Source organism: Myotis yumanensis, unplaced genomic scaffold, assembly GCF_028538775.1.
Source record: "Myotis yumanensis isolate MYYU_CA2020_CCGP unplaced genomic scaffold, mMyoYum1.0.hap1 SCAF_18, whole genome shotgun sequence".
NCBI lineage: Eukaryota > Metazoa > Chordata > Mammalia > Chiroptera > Vespertilionidae > Myotis > Myotis yumanensis.
Window position 1 is genome coordinate 636,931 of NW_027223769.1, and position 17,013 is coordinate 653,943.

General features: G+C 43.0%; 1 protein-coding gene across 1 annotated transcript in view; it reads left to right on the forward strand.

Annotated features, from left to right (window-relative positions):
* Positions 1-8,486: 8,486 nt before the first annotated feature.
* LOC138997290 (cell adhesion molecule CEACAM1-like) overlaps positions 8,487-17,013 on the forward strand; it is a 53,654-nt gene continuing 45,127 nt past the window's right edge. The window contains exons 1-3 of the mRNA XM_070398895.1: positions 8,487-8,550; positions 9,430-9,783; positions 10,971-11,183. Of these exons, the coding sequence (XP_070254996.1) occupies positions 8,487-8,550; positions 9,430-9,783; positions 10,971-11,183 (631 nt within the window). The remainder of the gene's footprint in view (positions 8,551-9,429; positions 9,784-10,970; positions 11,184-17,013) is intronic.

A 17,013-nucleotide genomic window follows, 5' to 3' on the forward strand; every position in this document is an offset into this window, starting at 1 on the left:
CATTTTCTCTGGGCCTCCACAGAATTTAATAATAAAATGTAATTGCCGGAAGCCGGTCCATCCTTGATGCTTGACACAGTCGCTGCAGGAAAGAAACATCTGCACAGCATATGTTTCAAGGGACCTGGCATATATAGCATATTGTTCTTAATATGTTTGCTCTCCTTAGTGCCATGTGTTTTAACCAAGGTCACCTCTCTGAGAAAGGTTGTTTCCCCAGGTGGGGATTTTTCCCTGAGGTTAGGGAGTTAAGCTAGGTGGGTATTTAAGCTACATAATCTTTTCTCCCTGGAATGGAGATAAGAAACGCCCTAACCTTTGTAATAGAAATTGACAGGATTAAAATCAGCTGGTATAAATATGGATGTAACAAGACAATAAACATCAGATCCTCATCAGTTCTTAACCAGAACTCCGACCAGAACTTTGGCTGGAGATCCTGGCTAGAGGTCCTGACTAGGCTGCTGATCAACTGAAGGCTGTCTTCGTGTCATTCCTTCTTCACTGACTCCGTCCACACCTTTGGGGACCCCTGGACCCACTGGGGTTGGACTTTAGCAACTGGCGCCCAACGTGGGGCATCTAGGTAAGTCCCCCCCATACTTGGGAAGTAATTGGGACAGATAGGACTGCACCGTAGGGTGCTGCAGATCCCTCCTATAGAGGATAAGTAGGGTAAGCGGGTAGTTAGTACAAAACTTAGATTGACAAGATGGGTCATACTGAGTCTAAAGAAAAAAGACTCTGTATTAATCTTTTAATGCATCTGCTCACTAGCAGAGGAGTAAAGGTTACTCCCAGTCAGATAGAAACTTTTATAGAATATGCATGTCAATGGGTTCCTGAGGATGGAACTGTTAATTTAACAACTTGGACTAAAATAGGAGAGCAATTTATGAATTATCACACCTTCCATCCGCAGGACCAGAAGGTCCCGGAAAATACCTTTTCCCTCTGGAATTCAATTCGTGGCATCTTGGCACCAGAGGCAGAAACTATTGAACTTTCTCAAACTTTAAATAGTCCCTCGGATCCACCTAGAGAGGACACATCATTATTGTCTCCAGCTCAATCTAAGAGCAATTTAGCTATGCCTACTGATTGGAAGAAGAATAAATATCATAAACATGATCATTGTTCCTTTCCAGTCAGTAGAGAGGAGAGAGGCCCTCCCATCAAAACAGGCCCCCTAAATTAGAAAGGAAGCCTAAACCAGGTCCTGTGGCTCCTAGGAGCTCCACGTCTAAATTTCAAAGGGCGATAAGAGAAGCTGAAGCTAATGGAGATCTTGAATTCTCACTCTGCTTCCCAGTTGCATATGAGAATGAGTTTGATGAGGACGAAAACCCCACCTGGGAGGCTATACCTTACAAAATACTTAAAGAATTAAAATTGGCCTGCTCTGAATATGGACCCCTAGCTCCTTACACACTAACCTTGGTAGAAACCCTAGCCAATAAATGGATGACTCCTTATGATTGGTCACAGGTTTGTAAATCCTGTCTCTCAGGAGGCAATTACTTATTATGGAAAACTGAATATGATGATCTTGCTAAGAAAGCTGTAGCCACCAGGAAAAATTCCAGAGGAGGAATAACCCTAGACATGATATTAGGAGAAGGTGATTTTAACATGGCTCAGGAGCAAATGTATATGCCCAAAGATGCACTTATTAAAGTAACCAGTTGTGCAGTAAATGCCTGGAAATCCCTACCTTATACAGCAGGAAAATCAACCTCCCTTACAGAGGTTAAACCAAAGGTTGAGGAACCATATCAGGATTTCCTTTCTCGCCTCATACAGGCAGTCAAGAGAGTAATCAATAATGAAGAGGCAGCCGGTATCCTAATCAAACAACTGGCTTTTGAAAATGCTAATAATACCTGTCAGGCTTTATTAAGGCCGATTCACAGAACGGGAACTATAAATGATTTTATAAAACAGTGTGCTGATGTAAGTCCAGCATTTATACAGGGTGTAGCTATAGCTGCAGCTCTCAAAGGGGAGACATACCCTCAATATGTACAGGGCATAGGACAAGCCAGCAATAATAGAGGTAATAAGAGAAATATGAACTGCTACTCTTGTGGCTTATCTGGGCACTTTAGCAGAGAATGCCCAAATAGAAATAATAATACTCAAGCCAGATGGCAAGCTCTTCGACAGCCTGGAAATACACCAGGGAATAATATTAATCCTCCAAAAACCGTTTGTCCCCGATGTCAGAAAGGATTCCATTGGCAAAGGAATGTAGATCAAAATACCATAAAAATGGTCGGCCTTTAAATTCTACAATTCGCTCCCAAGGAGGTTATATCCCATCACCTCAATTGGGAAACTTGAGAAGGGGCCGGCCCCAGGCCCCTGCAATAATAGGGGCATTGACCCTCAACCCCTCCACTGCAAATTTCAATCAGTCAGTGACCTCTTCAGAGCAACCCCAGGCAGTGCAGGATTGGACCTCCATTCAACCACCCACGCAATACTAACCCCAGACTCACCAGTAGCAGCCATTCCTACAGGAGTGTTTGGGCCGCTGCCTGAGGGAACTGTAGGATTAATATTAGGGCGGAGCTCCACCTCGTTACAGGGGATCTTAGTCATCCCAGGAGTTGTTGATGCAGACTACACAGGAGAAATAAAGATTTTACTTTCCCCACCCACCACAACTATACAGATTCAGCCCAACCAGAGAATTGCCCAATTACTCCTGTTACCAATACATAAAATAGGGACAGCTGTAACCCAGGAAGCCAGAGAGGCCGGAGGCTTTGGATCTAGTGATGCAGCATTTTGGATACAAGAAATCCATGCTACTAGACCTACAAAAATTTTACAAATTCAGGGAAAACCAATTGAAGGTATATTGGATACAGGAGCAGATGTTTCCTGCATAGCAGGGAAGGATTGGCCCTCTTCGTGGCCCACGCACACCACCTCCACTTCCCTAGTAGGACTAGGCAAGGCATCTAATGTAAAAAAGAGTTCTCAGATTTTAACTTGGGCTGATGAAGATCAACATTCAGAAACATTCTGTCCCTATGTAATTACGACTATCCCCTTTACATTATGGGGAAGAGATATCTTGTCTCAAATGGGAGTTCTATTATATAGCCCCAGTGATAGAGTAACATCACAGATGCTAGACATGGGATTTAATCCAGAAAAGGAATTAGGAAATGAAAGTAATATCTCACACTCCTCGACAGGATTTATAATTGGGGCCATTGCCCATAGGACTGCTGATCCCATAGTCTGGAAATCATCACAATCAGTATGGGTCAAGCAATGGCCCTTAACATCTGAGAAAATATCAGCAGCCCGACAATTAATTGATCAGCAATTAGCAGAGGGACATATAGAGCCATCAAATAGTCCCTGGAACACACCCATATTTGTAATAAGAAAGAAATCAGGCAAGTGGAGACTTTTGCAAGATCTAAGGGCCATAAATGACACCATGGAAGATATGGGCTCCTTACAACCTGGATTGCCCTTCCCTGTGGCAATTCCACAGGAGTATTGTGTTGTTGTTATTGACTTACAGGGTTGTTTTTTCACTATACCTCTTCACCGGGCTGATTGTCAAAGATTTGCATTCAGCATACCATCAGAAAACTTTAAACAGCCTTATCAGAGATATCAATGGAAGGTTCTCCCACAAGGGATGAAAAATAGTCCTACATTATGTCAAAAGTTTGTAGATCAGGCATTGCAAGTTATTAGAAAGAAATTTTCAGATCTATATCTTATTCATTATATGGATGATATTTTACTAGATCATAAAGATCTGGCTACTTTACAGGAAATTCTTACTCAGGCCGTCCTTGCTTTAGAAGAACATGGTCTAAAAATAGCCCCTGAAAAGATTCAGACTGAACCTTCTTTTTCCTACTTAGGCAGAATATTACATACCTCTACTATCACCCATCAGCCTTTACAATTAAGAAAAGATCATTTAAACACATTAAATGATTATCAGAAACTATTAGGTGATATCAACTGGGTCAGGTCATATCTAAAAATAACCACTCTTGACTTAAAACCTCTATTTGACATTTTAAAGGGAGATTCTAACCCTAAGTCTCCCCGACAATTAACTGTAGAAGGAGAAAAGGCTATAGCAAAAATAGAACAGGCCATCAACAAACAGCAACTACAGTATCTAGATTATTCCAAATCTTGGGCCTAAATTATTCTAGCCACTAAATATACTCCTACAGGATGTTTATGGCAGGAAGGACCATTAGAATAGATACATTTACCTGTCACTCCTAGGAAGATTGTACCATCCTATCCTTCCCTAGTGGCTACTCTCATTATCAAAAGTAGACACCACAGTATCAAACTCTTTGGAAGAGAAGTTACTGAGATAATAATACCTTATAAAAGAGAACAATTAGACACACTGTTACAATTTGAAGAAGAGTGGCAAATAGCTATAGGTAACTTCCCAGGACAAATTTTACATCATTTGCCAAGATCACCTATATTGCAATTTCTCTCCCTACATCCCTTTATATTTCCTATTAAATCTTCAAAAGAGCCATTATCACCTCCTGCCTCCTTAGTATTCACAGATGGCTCCTCTAATGGTAATGCAGTAACAATCATTGACTCAATAACCCATGTTCAACAAACCCTAGAGACGTCAGCCCAGAGAACAGAGCTTTTGGCAGTCATTTATGCTTTTGAACAATTGCAACAGGTTCCCTTTAACTTGTACACTGACTCTCAGTATATAGTTAAATTATTTCCTCATATTGAGACCACCTCTCTCCCACAAGGAAGAACAGCCATTTTCTCTTTGTTAACTCAGCTACAAACTTACATTCATAAACGAGAAAAGGCTTTCTATATTGGACATATTAGAGCTCATTCCTGTCTACCAGGACCCTTAAGCAAAGGAAATTATCAGGCAGATCTACTAACTCGCCCAGTAGTTTGTACAGCTCTAGAGGAAGCCCGGCGGTCTCATGCCATTCACCAACAAAATGCTTCTGCTCTCCGTCTATATTATCGCATATCTAGAGAAGCTGCTTCAAGTATTGTGCGTGACTGCGGCCATTGTCCTACTCATTTTCCTAGCCCTGCTACTGGAGTTAATCCAAGAAGACTTAGACCCTGTGACTTATGGCAGATGGATATTACTCATGTCCCATCTTTTGGCAAACTTTGCTATGTGCATGTTTGTATTGATACCTTTTCTCATGTTATCCTTGCTTCTGCACGTACAGGAGAAGCCTTTAAAGATGTAAGTCAACATTTATTCCAATGTTTTTCCTACCTAGGAATACCAAGGGCACTTAAAACAGACAATGGGCCTGCCTATAACTCTAGAGCTTTTAAAAACTTATGCTCTACATTCAGCATCACACATACTACAGGAATACCCTACAATCATCAAGGCCAAGCAATAGTAGAAAGGGCTCACCAAACTTTAAAAACACAAATTAAAAAATTACAAGAAAATGAGTTTAAATATTCCTCTCTTCATCATGTTCTACAACATACTCTAGTTGTAGTTAATATAATAAATATAGATGCTAAGGGAAATTCCCCAATATACAGACATTGGAACCCCGATCTAACTAAATCTAAAGCCCTTGTCAAATGGAGAGACTTGCTTACAGGAGCCTGGAAAGGACCTGATGTACTTTTAACCTGGGGGAGAGGATATGCTTGTATATCTCCACAGGACGCAGACTCACCTGTGTGGATTCCAGACCGTCTAGTCCGACCTTATGTCTCACCGCCCTCCATCTCCACCTCACCCTAGCACACCTGACCAGGCCCGTCTGCAGCAGATGTGCAGCCCTGAGCTGGAACAATCTGTCCATTGGGAGGATCACATGTGCTTCCTTTTTGTCTTTCCACATGTCCCAGCTTTGCCCCACATCTCCTTTCCTTTTTCCTTTTTTTAAAATCTAACTACTTGTTTGCTGGTTCTTTGACTTTTCTCCTTCTCTCCTGAACACAGCCTTTTCTAGAATCTCCCTACCCTACTGTTCCAGGAAGGGCACCTCCCTTTTATGCTGTGACTAGGGGTGTCTGGTATATGTCCCATACGTGGAGTTGTCTTGTGCCAAGAGCCTGACATCCTGGACTGAGAAAGCGCTGTCCCAGGACTCTCCTTTGTCCTGTATTGGCCCCTCTTACCCTAGTGTCAAGAGGGACCCTCTTCTTACAATCCAATTGCCCATAGCTGTTGCCTGAGCTTTCTCTTCATGCTGAGGTTGAAGCCGCATGGTGGCTGGTACCATGGATCTGTCTCTCACCCAATGGCGTGAGCTGGGCCCTCCCTGGAGAAGAAACCTGGGTTCCCCAAGATATATGATCAATGCCGGGGCCCCACCAGCAGGCAAGGGGGTCCCAAGGCAGTTGCTGGGCATGGAGGCCATGGGGGCATAGGCTACTAAGGAGACAGAACTGAACCTCACATCACCCTGCTTGGCCCTGGAGGATGGCTGGTTAGTCAAAGACGGGTAAGATTCCTCAGGGAGGAACAACCTAAGACAGGCACAGTCACAGAGGGGCTGGCAGGAGAGAACTTGGCGGTCAACAGATGTGGTGCACAGATCCTCACCCCCTCAACTATGCAGGGGCTTGAACACTCGCCCCTACTGAGGGAGGTCTCCTGCCCCCATGGCTGCTTCCTGCTTCCCACGCCCAGCTCAGATCGGGACCCAGATAACAGAAAGAGACTTGGCCCAGCTCAGATCGGGACCCAGGTAAAGACAGAGACTGGCTGACAGCAGCTGCCCTCTCACTGCAACAGGACTTGTTTCCCATTTCTACCTTGGACCACAGGGAAAGAGGCAGATGAAGGAAAGGGCTGTGTCAGGATGCTGCCTTCTTCCCTTTATTCTCCCTCTTTTTTCTAAACATTTCCATGCCTTGTAGTTCTTCTGCTTTCTTTTCGTTTATCTCTATTACCCTCCATCCTCTATAACAGCTGACCCAGAGGACACAACTTACTCCTCCTTGGACACCAACACCACCATCAAGCACGGACCTGATGGACCCTTTGATGCAGCCCTTCACCTCGCTGACGCTTTGGGAAGCCTGTCGCCAATGACACCACCCACTAGCCAGATCAACAAGGACAACCAAACCAACAACTTGAGGACAGCTGAAATCTCTTTACTGAAGAGGCTGGCAAGCTCCTAAGGAGCGGGGCTCCTTGTGCGCTTCATCCACTATGTTTATAGCTATGCTTATTGTCATTGCTTGCCAATCTTCTTCCGAGTCTTAATCAGCCCAATCTGAGAGGTGGCCACTGATTTGCATGCGCTATCATTTAAAAAATGAAAAAGGGGGAATTTGCCGGAAGCCGGTCCATCCTTGCTGCTTGACACAGTCGCTGCAGGAAAGAAACATCTGCACAGCATATGTTTCAAGGGACCTGGCATATATAGCATATTGTTCTTAATATGTTTGCTCTCCTTAGCGCCATGTGTTTTAACCAAGGTCACCTCTCTGAGAAAGGTTGTTTCCCCAGGTGGGGATTTTTCCCTGAGGTTAGGGAGGAGATACAACCCCTTAATTATGTGCCAGGCGGGTAGTTAAGTTACATAATCTTTACTCCCTGGAATGGAGATAAGAAACACCCTAACCTTTGTAATAGAAATTGACAGGATTAAAATCAGCTGGTATAAATATGGATGTAACAAGACAATAAACATCAGATCATCATCAGATCCTCATCAGTTCCTAACCAGAACTTTGGCTGGAGATCCTGGCTAGAGGTCCTGACTAGGCTGCTGATCAACTGAAGGCTGTCTTCGTGTCATTCCTTCTTCACTGACTCCGTCCACACCTTTGGGGACCCCTGGACCTGCTGGGGTTGGACTCCAGCATGTAACCTTTGCAGTCAGCGTTGCAGTTCGGCCTCTGCTCCAGCAGGGTGCTGTAACTGTAGTCACTGGCCATGGAAGTTGGCAATGCAGTTCAGCCTTTGTTTTGGCAGGATGTTGTAGATGTAGTCAGCTGGCCAGCTTAATAAAGGCTCTTAAATTTAAATTCTGAGTTGGTTTTCTATCTCGCTGAGTAAACCCATAACAACCCCAGACCTCTTGCTCTGAAGGGAAAAGTCAAATAGACACTGACAGGGAGCTGTTGAAAACGATGAGGAACTGGACACCCCAGGCCAGTGCTTTACTGGGCACATGTCTGTGCATGTGTAAGTTTGTGTTTGGATGTGTGTGTGTGTGTTGTCATAGGCGTCAGGAGTTTCCAAGGAACAAAAATACAGAATAAAGGTAAACTCAAAGGGGCAACAGGGTTGGAAAAAATGAGGGGAATGTCCTGGGCCTTGACCCCACCCAGGCCCACATGACCAGGGAGGTTATCTTGTCCCAGTAGGAGGCTCAGCACACAGGGAGGAGGGAGAGCACATCCCACCAGTCTGGTCAGAGATGTCTGGGAGCCTTACTGGACTTAGAGCTCTTCTCTCAGAGAAAGGGATGGAGCAGACAGCAGTCCCCATGGAGTTCCCTGCAGCTTCTCCCCTCAGAGGACATGTCCCCTTGCTGGGGCTCCTGGTGGCCGGTAAGGAGGGGACAGTACCAGGGAATGGAAGGGAGGTTGGGAGTCAGAGACTGGCCAAGATCACCTGGGGAGGACAGCATTCTGTGAGGGAAGGAAGGGCTTCCCTTTGGACCTGAGTGAAAGGACAGGTGTGCAGAGTAGGATGAGAGAGGGAGCTCAGCAACAGGAATATCTGATCATGTGAAAGTGGTGAGAGGTATGAAAACCTCAATTGCGGATCATTTGCTAAGTTATTGATCACTGAGTATTAAATTTTGACAACTGACCACAGTCATGACAATTTATTTCAGGTGATACCAGAATCATTTTAACCAGGGGTGGTAAACATTTTCCCCACCACCAGCTACAAATATGGGAAAATAAAACATGGGACGTGGACAAGACTGGGGACACTCATTCATTCACCCACAGGTTTTTGCAGCCTATTGCAGGCACTGGGGGCACAAGATCACAAAATCCCTTGCCCATATGCAGGTCACATTACATGGGGAGAAAGGAAACAAGAAGAGATCTACTTGTGACTACAGGTACTCACAAGTGCCCTGAAGGGCACAGAGTGGGGACAGGTCAGAGAGTGAAGTTAGAGGGTCTTTAGTGGACGTGGTCAGGGAAGGTCCTCCAAGAAGGACACTTAATGTCAAAACTGATCTGAGGGATGTAAGGAGGACAGCCACACAGACAGCTGGGAAGGAGAATTCAAAACAAAAATCATAGGTTCTGAGGTGGTGAAGCCATGGTGGCCATGTTGCTGACCTTGACCAAGGAGATGCACACATGAACTCACATGAAGACTAAGGCTGAGAGATAAAGGGAAATGCCTCATCACTACATCCCAATAAATAGATCAAAATACTGATCAATTTCTCTCTTCCCTTCTAGTCTTCCTCTTAACCTACTGGATCCCTCCCACCACTGCTGGATTTGCTATTGTCTCAACCTTTGCAATTGAAGGGCAGGATGTGATTCTACGTCTCCGAAATACACCTCCCGATGTTATAAAGATTATTTGGTACAGGAGAATAGAGATGAATGACCCTAATTTCATTGGGTCTCGTGCATGGAATTCCAGTGAATATCTAACAGGTCCCGAATACAGTGGTCGAGAGGAAATAAACCTTGAAGGATCCCTGATCATAAGAAACGTCACTCTGAGGGACCAAGGAGTTTACATCGTAGTAGCCGTCCTTCCAAAGTCACCAAGTATAAGAGGATTTGGATGGCTCAGAGTACACCGTAAGTGATTGCTCTCTGACCTCTAGGTTTTGGATGGGGTGATTTCTACTTCACACACAGGACTGCCAGTCCTGGACTCTCCTCTATCCCCCTCTGCATCATGTCCCAAGCTGGAGACAATCATTCTAATATCAGAGTTCCTTTCCCAGATTCCAGCCCCACAGACATTCACCACATAGAGAAGGAGCAATTTGATGGGAGTGAGTCAGCAGAGGGAGACCGGTCTCAGTCCAGATCCCTGGGCCCCTTTCACTGATCATGTCCCTGAGATAGAACCTGCAGGGCTCTGTAAGGACCTGGCCTGAGGGGCTTCCTGAGTTCCTCAAAGAGGAGCTTAGCTTGGGCAGCCCCTCTCAGGCCCCTGCCACAATGTCCTGACTGCAGAGTCCCTGGGGAGCCTGTGTCAGGTTGGGTTTTGCCTTCCGTGAAGGACTGAGTGAAAGCAACAATTTCCCATGTGCCAGAGTCCCAAAGCTCTTGAGCTGGTCACCATTTGGGGCTGAACCCTACTTCACCTGACACTGTGTGTGGAGAGTACAACTGGACTAGCTCCCCAGATTATTTTCTGACAGTTCTGGGGGACATAGGAGAGTCTAGAGAAAGATCAGTCTCCCAAGGGAGGAACAGGATAAAACATGCTCCTGGCAGGAGCTCATCCACAAGATATCAGCCCAGGGGATTCTCTAGTGAAGTCGATCAATAACAAATGCCTCTTATTTGAGCAGCTTTCTTCCAAATATTTATGTCAGATACTGTGAATATTTTATGATTAGTACATGGTCCGCCTATCAGTCAAATATTCATTTTGCTTCACTGAGGGGAAAGTGAGGCATAGGGAGATACAGATCCTAAGCAGAATCCCAAAGACAATGAGAAATTGAATTGAGTCACTTGAGGTCTATCTGCAGCCATAGACCCATCTTTTCCTCCAATCCCAGTGTCCTTATTAAATGTCTTTGGATCCCTAGATCAATCATTGGTTCTTATCCTTCCTACTTAGGGGTCTTCAGCTCAGAGAGGTAGATTTAGTCTAGGGAGTGATGGCAAATTTAGAATTAATTAATTTTTACTGTGGAAACAAATTACCCTCAGAGCAATCAGAGTCAGGGCTGATATATTTGAGGAAGGAGCATAGCCTCTGGTCTCAAGCCCACACTCAATCATTCTCACCCTCTATTTCTTCACAGGGACACTGAGTGGGCCCACACTCCTAGCCAGCAACACCACAGTGACAGAGAATGAGGATGCTGTGGTCCTGACCTGCTACACAAATGGGAACGACATCAACTGGTTATTCAATACTATGAATCTTCCGCTCAGGGAGAGGATGAATCTATCCCAGGACCACAGAACCCTCACCATAGACCCTGTCAGGAGAGAGGATGCTGGGATCTACCATTGTAAAGTCTCCCAACCCTTCTTCTCTGCTACAAGTGCACCTGTAGTGTTACATGTCAAGTACTAGTGATCCTCCTCCCCTCCCCTATGTTCTTAAACTAAAAGAAAAAAAATGCACCTATTAGATTTCTTGTGGTGGTGGAAATTGATTAGAAGACTTGCTTTGAATCAATAAATACTAAGAAATGTGAGCTAGCATTGTCATTATTGTTGATGTAATGTAACATTCCACATTGGATGCCATCTCTGGTTGGTACCATTTGCACCATCTCCACAATGGATGAGACACCATGTACTTCACAGGAGGGGCAGTTATTGTGTAATGACCCGCAGGAGTAATACATAAGCTGATAGGAACACGAACTCTCTCACATTTCCAGGGAGACCTGTGGAGGGTGCCTGCACACTGCTGATGATGGGAATAGACAAGAGAACAACTATGTGAGCTGCAACAGTGAACTTTGTCTTCCCCAAATCTATTAATGCCCTCTGGATTATTCTTAAGTTTATGGCAATAGACTTATTTGCATAAGTTCAGTAGCACCCTGTTGTCTTTGTTGATAGAATAGAATTGGAAACTTTGGTAATATAAGAGATGCTTAGCGAATGTCCTAGTTCAAACTTATGCCCACAGAATTATATACGACCTCACCTACATGGAGCTATTTTTGACCTGTTGAAGACTCATAATCTGTTTGAGATGAGGGCATCACCCAAAGCTAGAGAGACTGCAGGTGAAGTGTGAGGGTGAGGCCGCCTAATCTCAAGAGGCTGTTAAATCTCCCATTTCAGGTTTCATAGAAAAACCTGCATCAGAGCAAAGTAGAACATGAATGTCATTCCTCTGCACTTAGGTCACTAATCAGAAACCAGCTATATTGGAGGATGTAGAATACTCTTCTTCCTTGGAGATGAAGTTTGATGAAAGGGATGGTGACTGTAGAGAGAAATGTAGTGTCTACATGGAAAACTCCAGAAGCACAGTCTTCTGGGAGATCAGATGCCATCTCTGTTCAGTCTCTCAACTATGTGGCATCTATTTATAAATGGCTGGGAACTTGTACTTTATAAATTGCAGGAATTGATGGCAATGCAAACTGGGCTGAAAGGATTTAGTTGTGTTTGCCTACACTGTGCAGAAAGTAGCTGTGTTATGAACAAGAGGCTTCATTATTCCCACAGAGACTTTAATTTTTCTTCCTGACTAGCTAGGATCCTTATCTCTAATTTTTTAGAATATTTCCTTTAGAAATAAATGGAACTGTAATTTGTACTTGCAGATTCTTTCTCTGTCCTTTTGAAATATACCTAAGTCTCCTTAAAAGCTTCTTGCCTCCCAGCTGGAGTGGCTCAGTGGTTGAGCATCAACCCAAGAACCAGGAGGTCATGGTTCAATTCCCAGTCAGGGCACAAAATGGCTTTCAGGCTTGATTACCAGTAGGGGTGTGCAGGAAGCAGCCAATCAATGATTCGCTTTCATCATTGATTTTTCTATGTCTCTCTCCTTCTTCCTTCCTCTCTCTGAAATAAATAGAAGTGTATTTTTAATAAACACAAATTCTTGTCAGTAATATGATTCATAGAATATCTGCATAGAGGGTTTGGGTCCATTGTGTTAAAATGTAATTCTGTTTTTTGTGTCTCAGTCTCTGAGGAAGTGTAGAAGCTCAACTTGGGTGGGGACATTTAAAACCAAGATGTAAAAAATCTTGCTTACCCTCACCTGCGTGGCCAAGTTGGTTGGCACTTTCTCCCAAACACCTAAAGTTTGCATGTTTGTCGTAAGTGTTTCCCTCCACACCCTGCGTGGTTCAGCGTTCGGGTCTGGGAGAGGAGCCGCACACAAATTAAATAGAAAAGACAGAAGATTATTTGGGAATATGGGTGACCAGGCGAGCAAGTCCAACTCAAGAAGAAGGACTTCCACTGTTCTCCAGCCTCACCAAGCTTTTTATAGTGAGAGGTAAACAAGATTGTGGTAACCATAGTTACACAGTTAGTGTGTTTCACTTGTTTTGGCCATGGGTAAACTTCCTGCACTTCCTCAGCCCATTAGCTTCCCAGATAAGATCTAGGGAGTGTTATAAGTTCAAGCCTAATTATGCTAAGAGGACTGTGGCCTCTAAGCCAAGACTTCTTTGTGACTTTGCCAGCAGGTCAGTCCAAGGCTTAACCCTATATCAGTTTCCCACATCTCACCCTTTTTTTTATTATTAAGCTACTATAACTTAAACATCAAGAACAAAACTCTGGCTATTAAAACAATAACAATGCCAATCCGTAACCCAAAACATTTTAAAACTTAATCATTTCATTTCAAGAACAAAAAATGTTTTAAGTCCCAATTTCAATGTCCAACAGTTCTGAGTCTAAGTTTCAATGTCCGACAGTTCCTTATGTGTACATGTCAGCAATGATATTCCAGTTCTGGATGGTGGACAAATGGTGGCAATGCAGGTCTGACTTCTTTGGTTTGATCCTGGGCAACCCGCAGTGATGCACAGCTGCTGACTGCTCGCATGGCAAAACGTTGTCAGTATCTCCATCTCTGAACTGTCTTTCCTCTTGTCTTCATGGCTGGAGCATTCCTGAGAATTCCTCTCTGTTTCAGGAATCCACATGGTCTTAGAGTTGTTTTCTGAAAATATACAAATATATTCTTGATCGAAGGTTAATAAAGGGAATTTTACTTGGGGTCCTTTTTATATTTGCCCAAATGATTTTCCTTTGGCTTATTTTGACACCATGTGTGTTTTCCTGGGTGTCTTGCTGTTAGCATTATAAATGAAAACATTTTTATAGATGTAATTTAGTTACAGGATATTTTTCCTTACATGGTATTTTTCCACTATCCCCCCTTGTTTGATTTAATTATTAGTAGCATTTGGGAAAATTTTTATAATGCAGTCTAGATAACTTTAAATTTTAATTATTTTGCACAAAAATATTACTGTTTTACATTCATTGTATGTTAATCAATTTTTCCATGAAATGAAAATTTTGGTTAATACTTCTTGAGCCAATTTTAATCTGAAAACCTGACTGCTATTTTACTGTCAAATTTAATACTTTAAAAACAATCTTAGTTTACACTGTAAATGTTAATGGAAAGGGTTATTTTGCATCCTTGAGAAAGCCCTGAGCATTCCTGGTGTTATGCTGGTTGTAGATATAGGGTATTGTCAATCAAGTCTCCTTCTGTTACTTGGGTCTGATCTGAGCTGGGCATGGGAAGCGCAGAAGCCATGGGTGCAGGAGACCTCCCTCAGAAGGGGCGAGTGTTCAAGCCCCTGCATAGTTGGGGGGGGTGAGGATCTGTGCCCCACCTGTGTTGAACCCCAAGTTCACTTCTACTGGCCCCTCTGCGACTGTGCCTGTCTTAGGTTGTTCCTCTCTGAGGAATCTTACCTGTCTTTGACTAACCAGCCATCCTCTGGGGCCAAGCAGGGTGATGTGAGGTTCAGTTCTGTTTACTTGGTAGCCTATGCCCCTGTGGCCTCCATGCCCAGCAATTGGCTAGGGATCCCCTTGCCTGCTGGTGGGGCCCTGGCATTACACATATCTTGGGGAACCCAGGTTTCTTCTCCAGGGAGGGCCCCACTCATGCCATTGGGCGAGAGACAGATCCATGGCACCAGCCACCACGAGGCTCCAACCTCAACATGAACAGAGCTCAGGCAACAGCTGTAGGCAATTGAATTGTGAGAAGAGGGACCCTCTTGGCAAAAAGGGCAAGAGAGGTCAATACAGAATGCTCAAGTGACTTCTCAGGGAGGCCTTCCACACAGTAGAAGGGATTAAATCCTTTCATGTCCTTATTAAATTTCTGCCAAACATTCAAAGAATTAGTTTTTTTGGGATAAATGTACAATAATGACATTGTAAAACAATATCATGTAAGGATATTCTTTGCTCTAGGCCATGGCAATTCAATTTTAAACTGGCTGTCAATTTCTTTTTGTATAGACAAGCTCTTAGTTACATTTTCCTTGACATGTTGTACGAAGTGAGAGGTCTGAACAGTCTGTACCATAGATGAAACAGCGATGCCCACAGAAGTAAATAACTTTACGAGGGCAAAGATTCCTGCAATTAACATTCCAAGAAATCTTTTTTGTCTTTTTAAGATTTTTTACTAGATCATGCAAGAGTTCCTAGGTTTGATGAGATTCCCATGGTTCAGTTAAGTTAGTGGGAACACAAACAAAAGCTGGTTGTTTTAAAATCATGAGGGAGTTCTTTTGAACAGTAGAATTGATACAATGGGATAATGTACAATCTGTGCATGACACCTCATACAGATGGCTTGTAAGATTAAGATGCATCTGAATGGGGCCTGATAGGAGCACAACCGGATCAAACACACAGGCAGTAGCAAACACTGTCTTATTGAGAGTTCCTCGTAAAGCAAAAATGGAACTATTTGAGCTATAATTGAAACTATACCATTTTATAGGTGCAAGTGCAGCAGCTAATTTCCACTGCATACTTTGTAGAAGCCAGTTGTCATGTTGTAATTGAAGCCCAACAAAGTCTCCTCCATGAGATGGAGTGATTTTCTTCAACATATAGATAGGATGCATGCCCTTTCCATTTAAGGGTGTGGTTGTTACTATACAGAGAACCATAAGGGCTCCAGTCTATAAAGAAAAAATAATTATTAAGTTTGCTGGTGGTAGGATAATTACTATAACAGTCTTGCCAATTAACTTCTTCCTCAGTGGGATTCCATACATAAGACCATGTACGTAAAGGCTTAGTGGCGGGGTGCCTGAGCACACTTATATTTTCTGCACTTTCCCCAGAACATGTATTTGAGCCGTTTCTTCCTCATTCTTTGGGGTCCAGGCTGGCCAAAAACCTCTCTTTAATTTTACACACAAGGGAGCAGTGGCTTGTTTTAGAGTCATACAGAAGGGAAGCAGGGTGGCAACAGCTGTGTAATAATACCTTATCCATATGCTTCCTTGCCCCAGCTGTGGTCCTCCTGGAAGGATCAGCCCACCTAAGGGTTCTTACCCATGAAGTGTCAGGAGTATAAACCTGAAATACTTCCACATTTGCCCTAGGTAATATTACCATACATATGATTACTGCTAGCATGTCAAGAAAGATGTTCTCTGTACAATCTTCTTTACCATGCCCCAGGTGATCTCCAGGCTGTTTGTTGTCTGACTCATCCTCCTCCTGCTGGGTTAAACTTGGAGAACTTCAATTTAAAAAGAAAGCTTTTTCTTTTACACTAAGTAACCTACAGGGTTACTTCCTGGATGTTGACTGATAGTACCGCAAGGCCATGTATTTCAAGTCAAAGTCATTAAACATTTATGGTAACTGTACTTTCAGATTTGGTATTTTAACGGCAAATCATTAGATTATCCTAAAAATATTAGTGGAAGATATTTCAAAATTTTAAAATTTCTCCTTTTTATTAAATTTAAGGTAACATTTTTAAACAGCATTCCCTTTTGGCTTATTTGCATATACAGAAGAATCATGGGAAGCCTTCAGTAATTTTTTAGAAGAATTTTACTTTACTAGGATTCAATTGCTTACAAAGATACTGGCTTCTTATAGTAGGTACATTTATTAATAAAGTTAGTAAATTTAGTAAAGTTTTATGTCTGATTCATGAGGTGCAAATTCTGCCTCACCTCTAGCCTAATTTAAAATGCAGTGGCTAGGAGCTTTTGTTATTTTAAATTACATCTTAAAATTCTACTGCTGTATTTTAAGAAATATCAAACAAAATAACTTGTTTTGCCCTTTCTTAGAGGTAAAAACTTAAAACATATGTATTAATTTATATTTGATAAAGCCTTCCATGTGATT